This window comes from Triticum urartu, chromosome 5A (genome assembly GCF_056163025.1).
Source record: "Triticum urartu cultivar PI428250 chromosome 5A, HENAU_Tu73, whole genome shotgun sequence".
Lineage (NCBI taxonomy): Eukaryota > Viridiplantae > Streptophyta > Magnoliopsida > Poales > Poaceae > Triticum > Triticum urartu.
The window spans coordinates 449,055,996-449,067,027 of NC_141877.1; the positions used below are offsets into that span (position 1 = coordinate 449,055,996).

The window sequence follows — 11,032 nt, forward strand, 5'->3', positions numbered from 1 at the left end:
ACTTGAAAACATCCTTGGCTAGCCATATACTCCGCTCCTGGTGAGCTTAATAACATAGGTGTTCTAAGAACTTTGGTGGGCAGATTATACTTATCCACAAATCCCCTTGATATGTATGAATGCGATGCACCAGTATCGAAAAGAACGAGTGCAGTAAATGACTTAACCAAAAACATACCGATTACTGCATCCGGCTGCTCTTCAACCTCCTCCACATTAACGTGGTTCACCTGTCCCCTGTTGAAAGGGTTCGGCTTCTTCCCAGAGCTTCCATTGCCATTTCCATTCTGGGATTCTGGACATTCATTGGCATAATGTCTGGTCTTTTGGCACTTAAAACAAGTGACTTGGCTCAGGTCTCTCTTGGCTGGGGTCGATGGGTTGGTGCGGTTCTGGCCGTTGCTTCCTCCATTCCCATTACCATTCTTGGTGCCATTGTGATTGTGCGAGCTACCTCCTCCATGGGTATGCTGAAAATGTCCTCCCGGTCTAGCGGTAAACGTGGCTTCTGCTGAGCACCTGAATTGTACTTCCCTTGTCCATACTTCCTCTTGCGATTCTCAATTTGTTGTGCTTCCCTTCAATCATGAGAGCACGATCTACCAACTCCTGGTAGTTGTTGAAGGTTGCTACCATCAACTGCATGCTCAACTCATCATTCAGTCCTTCCAGAAACTTATCTTGCTTAGCTGCATCCGTAGCAACGTCATCTGGGGCATAACGTGCTAGCTTACTAAAGTCCTCCACATACTGGCCAACTGTCCGTCCTCCTTGGTGCAAGTTGCGAAACTCTCGCTTCTTCATGGCCACAGCTCCTGCTGAAACATGGGCAGTATGAAAAGCCTGCTGAAACTGGTCCCACGTGACAGTGTCGACAGGGAAAGTGGTCGTGAAATTCTCCCACCATGATGTTGCGGGTCCTTCAAGCTGATGTGCGGCAAACTTCACCTTTTCCGCATCTGTGCATCCTGTTGTGGTCAACTCCCTAGCTGTCTTACGGAGCCAATCATCTGCTACTATCGGCTCGGTGCTACTGGAAAACACCGGCGGATTCAGCCTAAGAAAACGGGCTAAATGATCAACAGGTGGTGGTGGTGGGTTGTTGTTGTTGTTCCCCTGATTCTGGTTCTGGACTAGCAACTACATCAATGTGTTCTGCTGCTGGATCAACTGAGTGAGCTCCGGTGAGAAGGTAAATTCGGGGTCACGTCTCGGAGGCATCTGAGGGTTTAGAAAAGATGAGATTTAAGAATAGAGGGGATCTAAAGAGAAAACACTACCCATATGCACATGAGACAAAAGCAAACAATTCACTTCATTCAATCAATCAAACAAGGGCATACAATCGATCTAACTATCGCAAAAGTGCTCGGACTACTATATTTACATGGTGGAATACTACTACTGATTTGCTGGTCTACTAGAAATATTCTTCGGTTGCAGACTCCATGATATCTGCTCCAGCTTCATCAACATAGTCATCATCGCTATCATCTGGATCCGAGTCAGTGTCGTCGATGATGATGTAGTCTTCCGGGCGAATCTCCTTGGGTTCCTCGTCTTCTTCTACCGGTGTAGGGCCTCCCATGAATATTCCAATCTTCTTGATCAGATCGTCATTTTTCTCCACTAGTACTTCAATTTCCTCTTCATAATCTTCATGTGTAGCCTTGAGTTCTTCCTCCAGTTCCTTGATTCTTGTCTTTGCCTTCTTCATATCTATCATATCGGCGCACAAATGGTTCTCCTGACGTCTAATGTGCTGGTTTAACTCCTGGATAAAAGCTGCAATTGATCAATCCTTCCTGGTGCAGATCATCTCCCAGTGCTCATCTCGGCACCCACAAACCTGGAAGATCGTATCCTTGAGATCATTGCGGTAGACTTCTCCAATGCGTCCCATGGTGATGTGAGCTGCCATGCTCTTTCCTAGATCCCAAGTTGGTGCATCAAAAGAAAACTCTATGGGCTCAATGACTGGCATGAACGTCCTTCCTGGAACTTGAACTTGAATCATCCAGCGCTCTTCTTCCGGTAAAGTGGCGTCGTAGGTTCCGGTGAAGCTTGGTACTCCTACGTTTAGGTATCTAGTGACTTCCTTCAAGTGACGTCCAAAGGGTGTATCTTCATCCGGTTGCGTGAACTTGTTCCTTGTATCCACCATCCTAAAAGAGTAGAAAAGATGAGAAGTCAGAAAGAGAAGAGAGTGAGTAGTGATCTAGGTCTTTTAGCTTAGTGGTCGTGTCCTACAGTCAGCGTGTGCTCTGATACCATCTTGTAGCGACCAGACCTCAAATGGTCCAATCTCTGTGCTCAGGTGTCATCCCTGGATCAGTAATGCTGACACCACACAGTACTTGAAGGATTTATAACAGAGTAGCAATCACACACTTATTACATCGAGTGTGTCAAAAGAGAACTTATTACAATAAATATGGCTTAAGGCCATCTAATAACGATAACAGCGGAAGGCTTGGAAGATAAGTGAGTCCATCAACTCCAACGGCATCACTGAGTATAGAACCACGACCTAAAAGCACCTTAATCGTCGTCTGAAAATTCTGCAACATTAATGTTGCAGCCCGAAATGGGTCAGCACATGGAATATGCTGGCAAAGTAACACATAGAGAGTAATGGAATGAAATAGGCTATTCTATATGCATATTTGGCTGATGGAAAGATCTATGGTTACAGTTTTGCGTAAAGCCAATTTTTCCCTACTGCAAAGGAATAAATTTTATTTAACTATCATGGTAGTTGTTAAACATTGAGAATGGTTGACAGCATTCTCAATCCCAATTAAGCATCATCATTAAACAAAATCCAACAAAATTAATTTTAGAGTAACATGATGAGATTCACATGATACTCCAAATACTAGATAATCAAGATGTCCATAACCGGGGACATGGCTAACCATGATTAGTTTATACACTCTGCAGAGGTTTGCGCACTTTCCCCCACAAGACTCGATCGCCTCCGTTTGATTTCTCGCACTACATGGTGTTTGAGAAAGGATGACCGAGACATAGTCTTTCAAAAGCGCTAGCACCTTACGATCGGGTAGACCGTTACATCTACTTTCCCCTACATCTGCTAGTCTACCACTGTAAGAGTTCACACAACTTAATCAACTATGCTAGAGCCCATAGTAGCTTGTGGCTGCACACGGAAGTTTCTATCATGAATAATCTCATGATCCCTTTGAGCCTGGGTGGCGGTCCATAAAAAAACAGGCAATCGCTGGAATACCCAGGTGCCTCAATCCACCCAGATGTGTATTTAAGTTGCCACCTTAGATAAACCATTAATTTAACAATCTCACATATGTCATGGATACACTCACCCAATCCACGTCTACTAGCATAGCATGGCATAATAAGCAAACGTGGAAGTAACTCCCAAAGGCTTGATAATAACAGGAAATAGGTACTACCTCAACTACTTCCCAAGCCCACAATTTAATTAGATCCTAATCATGCAATGTGTGAGGATTGATCTAATGCAATAAAAACTGGGTAATTAGAAGTATGATCAAAGTGTTACTTGCATTGCTGATGATCCGCAAAACCTAGCGATTCGAAGTAGCAAGCGGCGCACTCCGGGTACTCTATCGCAAACAACAAGCATACAATAAATACTCAACTAATGCACAGGTAAAACTCAAATAAAGATCTAACCAGAAAGTTCAACTTAAGAACTCCGGTTGGCAAAAAGAATCAAATCGAACGAAGCAACGAAAGACAAACAGCAAAAGAAACAGGCTTCGTTTACTATTCCGGATCTAGCGCAATTTTTACAGTGTCAAAAACTTGTTTGAGCTGGTTAAACGGAAAGAGGGTTTCGAGACGAAACTCCAGGCGCTTGAATCGACTGATTCAATAAACGAGCGAAAAGTTAGACTAAAACAAAAATCGGATTAGGAATCGCGATCAGATAAATCGCGAATTTAATCCGAGAAAAAGAAAAACGACAAACGTTCGTTAAAACGAACGAACGGATGATCGCTTGCTAATTAAATAAACCGGAAAACCGATCTATTTAAAAAAAACCGAAACTAAAAAACTGAATAAACGACGAAAAACCGATTGGTTTTCTAAAAAAATCGGCGGCGAAAAACTACCTCCGGCGGCGGCGGTCCGTCGGCGGGCGAGGCGGCGGGCGGCGGCGGCGGCCTAGGGTTAGGGTTTCGGGGGCGGGGCGTGGCTGGGCTGGCCTCGGGCCTCGGTGGCGCTATTTGAAGGCCCGGCCGGGCGGAGTCCGGGCCGGTTACGGCCCAAAGTCGGTTCGGACTTTAAAAAAAATTACGCTCAGAAAAAAACAAAAGAAATACTAAACGGACTCTAAAAATCCCGAAATAAAATTTTCCCAGCTTCTAAAATCAAGCCACACAGGATGAACATTTATTTAGGGCATAAATGTAATTTTAAAAAACGCGCATTTTTCCCTAATTCAAATAAAATAGCAAATAAAACCAAAATAAAATCTTATTTGATTTTTTATTAAGTCCTCAATTTTTCTTTATTTTGGGAAAGTCATTTTATTCCCTCTCTCATATTTTTGTAATAGAAATAATTGAATATAAAATAAATAAAATCAAATGATCCTATTTTCAAAATTTGAGAAAACTCAAATATGAAAATAACGAAATCCCCAACTCTCTCCAAGGGTCCTTGAGTTGCGTAGAATTTTTTATGATCAACCAAAATGCAATAAAATATGATATGCAATGATGATCTAGTGTATAACATTCCAAATTGAAATTTTGGGATGTTACACCAGTGTAACTTACTACTTGTTGATTGCCAATGAAACCTATCAGTTATTGCTAGTAAAACCTCTTGCTTGCTGATTGCCTATAAAATTGGAACCTTGCATCGATCCCCACAATCTTCTAAAATTGTTGGAGATTACTGAAATATCTTTAAATCATGTGTTCTTATGTGCTTCTTCTCATTAATGTTGTGTATGACTTTGTAGGTAAATACCAATTCATCTATTGTTAGGTCAGAGGATGGCCCTATCGACCATGACGCCAGCCATGGCAACATTGCAGGCAACAATGATGAGGGGAACATCGGTGTTAACAATAAAAATTGTGGCTTCAATCTTAACAGTGCCTGTCGAGGAGGATCTCAGTAGTCTACTTGCATGTCAATTAATGACTAATCGTCTTTATAGTATTTTGGATATGTGTGTAGAAGTACCATATGCTCCAGGCCAAACTTAGTTGCTTACCCTTTTGGTGCATTCACTTTTCTGTAGTGATATGTATGTAAGTGATGTCCCTGATCTTCAACCTGGGAGGTTTTCTATCCATGTATTTTGCTATCACTGCATTGCCATGTGCAGTGTGATGGATGATAATCAGAGTGATGGTGGCCTGTATGTACATAGTAGTACTGTTGTATGCAACTCTTGGTCATGTCTATATATGGACTCGCGCGTAAAAAACCTGTTTGCCGCGCGCGTTTCGGCTGGTTTAGCGCGCCCGCCTGCGCTGGCTTCAGTAGCCGCGCTATAATGCAGCACGCGCCGCTCCAGCAGAGCGCAAAAATACAGCGTGCGCGCACCGCACAAACCACATATACATGTATTATGAGTAAAAATGATCAAACAAACAAAATAAATCAACAATAAATAGTTCAATTTCGTTATCATTACAACTCAAACAAATAGTTTATCGTTCAGTACAACAAATGCAATAAACACAACAAATAGTTCATGAACAATACAATGTCGAATGCAGATATCATCATGCTCTTTGTCGTCTATGTCATGCCCACCACTCTTCAATCAAATCATTCTGAAGTTCATTGTGCGTTGTGGGACGCCGAATGGCATGATAGGAGGCAATAAAACGGGCTACCCTTTCAGCCCTCCGTAGCACTCGCACGGGATATCCCAAGAGCTCATACTGTGAGTAGTCTAAATCTTGGCCACGCTCATTCTCGATGATCATGTTGTGCATGATCACACAAGCGTGCATGATGTACCAAAGCATTTTTTAATCCCAAAATCTAGCCGGTCCTCTCACAATAGCAAATTGGGCTTGCAAAATCCCAAATGCTCTCTCCACATCTTTTCTAGCCGCCGCATGAGTATTGTGGAAGTCAAGATTTTTCTTACCTTCCGGCTTTTTCAACGGCTTCACGAAGGTTTGCCACTTTGGATAGATGCCATCCGCTAGATAATAGCCATAGTTGTACGTACGGCCATTTGCTACAAACTGCACCGGTGGCAACTCACCTTTTGCAATCTTATTCATCAGTGGTGACCGGTTGACAACATTGATGTCATTCAAAGATCCAGGCATTTCAAAGAATGCATGCCAAATCCAAGTCTCCTGATCGGCCACCGCTTCAAGGATTATAGTGGAACCCTTTTTTGGCCGTGGAATTGCCCATGCCATGCCTTTGGACAATTCTTCCAACTCCAATGCATGCAATCTATTGAGCCAAGCATGCCAGGAAAACCGCGAGCTTTGTTCATCGCCAATAGCCTTGCGACGTCTTCAGCATTGGGAGATCTCAAATACTCCTCGCCAAACACTTGCACAATTCCCACTTCAAAGCGCTTGACACACATGATGGCTTGGCTCTCACCCATAGCCAAGTGATCATCAACAAGATCAGCCGGTATACCGTATGCCAACATACGCAAAGCGGCTGTCACCTTCTGAAAGGTGCTATGCCCGAGCTCTCCGGCTGCATTCCTCCTTTGCTGAAAAAACGGTCATGGCTCGCTAGTTTCTCTGCAATGCGCCTGAACAACTCGGTGCTCATCCTAAACCGGCGACGAAAATACGACTCGAGGTATATGGGATTCTCCGCAAAATAATGCCTGATCAATCTGTTGTGGGCATCGATCCTATCCCTCCAAATTTTCTGCCGACCCATAACCGAACCACCGTGCTTCGGTTTTTTTATATGCATAGCTAGGATCATTGCAAGATCCTCCTCCTCTTCCATATCAAATTCTTTTTCGGAAGAATCATACGACAAACTCATCTACAATGTTCAATACTATACTATAAAAACTACAATTCAAAACATGCATCAAATTCATGAAGTTTGAGCAATACATACCTTGTAGGCGTTTTGTCAAACACCTTGCGGGCGCGGCGCGGCAGCGAGCGCTCGGGCGCTGTTCCTCGGACGACGGAGGCGCGCGAGCGCCGGCGGGACTAGGAGGGGATGGGGCGGAAGCGCGGGCACGCGGGGATAGGCCGGGGAAGCCTGAACGGTCGCCGGGGGGCGCGGGCGGCGGCGACGGCGCGGCCGGACGGGGGGTGGAAGTGGGAGAGGAAGTGCGGGCGCGAGCGCTGGAGTGTGCCGCGCGCTGCAGCGAGCGTCCGAAATACACCGCGCGGCTAAGTGTTTTCGACCGCGCGTCCAGCCCGTTATAGCGCGCGCCGTTTTTGCGCGCCCGCTGGAGCGACCTGCCGCGTTTCGCGCGCGCTAAAACGGCCTAATTTGCGGCGCGACACTAGTTTAGCGCGGCTGTTGGAGATGCTCTTAGCCTGCTTGAACGTGCATGGCGCCCCGGGTTGGTCCTGTCATGCCATTGACCATGGCGCCTTGACCTGGGGTGTCATGCGCAGATCTAAATTTATGGTGTTTTTGATCAGGGCGTCATGCTGTCAAGCATAAAACTTCAGATCAGGGTCTAGAGGTCATGCAAAAAGATTATTTTGTGAAATAATTTGCAATCAGGTTAATTTTTTGTTAAACTTTGCAAAAAGTGACTGCCTTATGTTTTTCATCGCAGGATTCAGCCGCCGAGGAGCACGTCCGCTAGGTGTGTAGTATGCGCACCGACCGACAAGACGGGTGAGTGGCCGGACGCTGGTGGCGTAAATCTCTAGCTGGCAGCCCTGCAAGGGTGACGACCCCGGGATGCATACTCGACTACTCGTACACACACACTGGCCGAATAAGGACACGATTTTGTTCGCTCGATGGAACCCCAGGGGATCCTAAAAAAAAAAAGAAACCCCAGGGCAACCCCACCGGCGAGAGCTATGTGTCCCCCATACGGTCGTACCGATCTCCATTAGGAATCGTCTACAAGTGGCCATCAGGCCGACCCAATACTGTAGCAGAGTATTACTTTTTTTTTCTGCTTTTCCAATGTCTGTCGTGCGGTTTTTCACTGCTGATTTTTTCTGTCTTTTTTCTCTTTCTTTTTTCTTTGGTTTTCACTAATTTTCTTTGTGTTTTTTTACTTTTCTTTTTGTTTCAACATATATCTATTTTTGGTACACACTTTATATTTCTCATATACATCAGGAACATTTTGCATACATCTTTAACCATTTTTAAATACATGATTATTATTTTTTCGAATGTATGCTGTGATGCCTACTTTTTTCATACATGTTGTACATTTTTTTGTATATATCTAAAACTTTTTTTTACATAATTTAACATTTTTAAATTCATGATTAATGTTTTTTAACCAAATACTTGTTTTGAACAAACAAAATCGAGCTAGGACAGTCGGTGCCTGCCACTAGCTCTGGAATTGGGCCGCTGTCTTTTTATTTTTGGGCGTCCCATCTCATCGCATCCACAGCTTTGTCTTCGCGCAAAACCTTTGCTCTTTTGGGAGCGACCACCATTGTCTGGCCCGTCTTTATTCATCCATCCATGGAGATCCTTGCTCTCTTGCTGCTGACCGGGGAACCATTTGACTTACCCACCGAGAGATGACGATGATGGGTGCGCACAGAAGAGACCTTTAATGAATCTATCAAGATTTTTTTGGGGGGTAGACCGGTCGGGTTGTGGAGCATATCATCGTCCTAATCATCATCATCTGCTGATCTTCCTCCTCTTTCTGCTGACCGGGGAGCTGTCGAATCCAGAGCTCGCGGGCGGCGGCGACGATGCCATGGTGATCGTCGTCGTGCTGGCGCCATCGCTTGTGCAGCTGAGGTAGCCGGCGTCCAGGTCCAGCACCCCGGTCGGGCTCCGGGGAGCAGACATGGCGGGGGAGTAGGCACTGCGCAGGCCTGCAGTTTTAGGTGGTGGCACGGTGGCGCCGGTGGCCTGGATCATCGCTTCATGGCAACTCAGCACCCGCTCCTGCAGAAAGCAACAAGCCATTAAGTCGCCATGTTACATTACAGAGTGTAAATGCAGCTCACGCGTTCCCTGCAGGGTGTCTGGAGAAGTACGCGCGGCTACAAGAACAGGGGCGACTGCACTGACTTTTTTTCTGTATGCCTAGCGTACTGCTGCAGGTCCAAAAGGCCAAGAACCACGCCGCGACGCAGTAAATGAGACGTGGTGCCCGGACAAAAAAAAGCGTTGCGTGTGCGTCTCACCTTATCTACGTGGGTGCAGCAAGCCGCCTTATGGGCGGCGTGTTCTTCCCCGGCCACGGCGGCGGCCACCGTCGCGGCGATCTCCGAGGGCCGGAACTCCAGGCAGCTCGTCCCTGCGATGCCACAGCGTGAGATTTTTCACACAAAAATGGTCGATGCATCTCTGACAGATCGATGGTTCTGCGAAAAAAGGTGCTGCGTGCGTGCGTGCGTGCGCACCTCTGGATATGCAGAGGATGAGCTCCGTGGCGTCCCGGACGGCCTGCCTCGACGGCGCATTGCCGCCGCACAGCTGGTGGAGGAAGTAGTCGAGGTAGGAGAAGGGGGTGACGGCCTGCATCCGCCATTTGAGCGTGCTCAGGACCAGCAGCTCCATCCTCTGGATCGTCTTCGCCTCGAACACGTACCGCGCGTCCCCGGCCACCTGCAGGTCGATGGACTGAGGCACGGAAGTTTCGTCCATCTTGGCAGCAAGAGACAGGCACGCCACCGATAGCAGCTGCGTCATCCAAGCCTTGCCCTCCTGTAAACACGAGCGAGGCTCACATGAATCAGCCGTGCAATGGCGTGGCGTGCATTAATGGCCGGACGGCCAGTTCTTGATAGGGTGGACGTATCTCCTTACCGGTATCTGGTAGAGCGAGAGGAAGCGGTCCATGTAGTTGAGGGCCAAGCAGGCTGTGATAGAGCCGAAGCCATAGTACGTGTGAACCTGCGGGTACACCGATGGTTAACATCAAGCACTGGATCGACACGAACGGGAACGAATCAGAGGTAAGAGAGCGAGACAGGTCGCGTCGATTAAGGAAAGAGAGCGCACCTTCCATATCCAGTCGACGGCGTCCACCCGCACGCGGAGATCCACGCCCCCGGCGCGGAGCCTCTCCGCGTAGTCCTCCCTGGGCATGTGCTCCGCCTCCGTCGCCACCCAGCGGGCCACGCACTCCTCGGACGGCAGCGGGAACTCCACGGCCAGCTCGCCACCGCAGTACGGCGACGGGCTCGCCCTCGCTCCCGCTGCCGCCTCCTGCTCGTCGCCGAAGCCGAAGATGCTGCTGCTGTCCTCGGCGCAGAGCAGGATGGAGGCGGCCATCTCGTAGCTGGGAGCCATCGGTCTGCTGGCCGGCGCTTCCTTCCTGGTAAATGATAGTGCAACGATACACGGCCTGCTCCTCCTCCTCGACGGACCTCGTGCGGCTCGTGCTCCGCCTCTGGCCGGGAGCGGGTGAGGTGTGGAAGCGAAGGAGGGAGAGGAGGGGAGGGGCGGATGAGGGAGGGGGGGACGGGTCTTTTGTACGTAGCGGCGTGCGGACAAGGGAGGGGTGTTTTGGGCAGGAGGCAAAGACGGGCAACGGAAGCGGGAAGTGGGGGCGCTGACTCGGGCAGCCAAATTTTCCACGGCGCTTTCGCTCGTTGAACCCCTTTTCTTTCCGAGTTTACTTTGAGGCGCCGTAATGCTTTTCTGGCCCTTTTTTATGATTGTTTTCCTTTTTCGTGAGTGAATTCCTGCATTATTTCTTTCCTATTATTATTGTATATATTATAATTACATATACCGTTGCGGTCTGGCATGTTCGCGTAAAAAGAGATGCTGTGTACAGCCGGCGTGAAATGAGATATGATGATTGCAGAAGATGATGACGGAAAGAAAAAGGAAAGAAACGGACACATGTGACGAGAGCGACAATGACACCTTGGCC

General features: G+C 47.4%; 1 protein-coding gene and 1 pseudogene across 1 annotated transcript; both read right to left on the reverse strand.

Annotated features, from left to right (window-relative positions):
- Positions 1 to 6,370: 6,370 nt before the first annotated feature.
- LOC147971855 (uncharacterized) lies at positions 6,371 to 7,011 on the reverse strand (annotated as a pseudogene).
- A 1,371-nt stretch (positions 7,012 to 8,382) lies between these two features.
- Positions 8,383 to 10,598, reverse strand: LOC125556193 (cyclin-D4-1-like). The gene is made up of 5 exons (XM_048718974.2): positions 10,153 to 10,598; positions 9,958 to 10,044; positions 9,552 to 9,855; positions 9,333 to 9,445; positions 8,383 to 9,090 (listed from the first exon to the last, which is right to left on the reverse strand). The coding sequence occupies exons 1-5, from the start codon at positions 10,441 to 10,443 to the stop codon at positions 8,818 to 8,820; spliced, it is 1,068 nt and encodes a 355-aa protein (XP_048574931.1). The 5' UTR covers positions 10,444 to 10,598; the 3' UTR covers positions 8,383 to 8,817.
- Between the last annotated feature and the right edge of the window lie 434 nt (positions 10,599 to 11,032).

Bases quoted from the DNA above. Each gene is read 5' to 3' on its own strand.
- LOC125556193 (XM_048718974.2), bottom strand. From the start codon at position 10,443: ATGGCTCCCAGCTACGAGATGGCCGCCTCCATCCTGCTCTGCGCCGAG. The intron at 10,045-10,152 runs GTGCGCTCTCTT...GTGTACCCGCAG, and splicing joins CCGTCGACTGGATATGGAAG to GTTCACACGTACTATGGCTT. The intron at 9,446-9,551 runs GTGCGCACGCAC...GTGGCATCGCAG, and splicing joins CATCCTCTGCATATCCAGAG to GGACGAGCTGCCTGGAGTTC.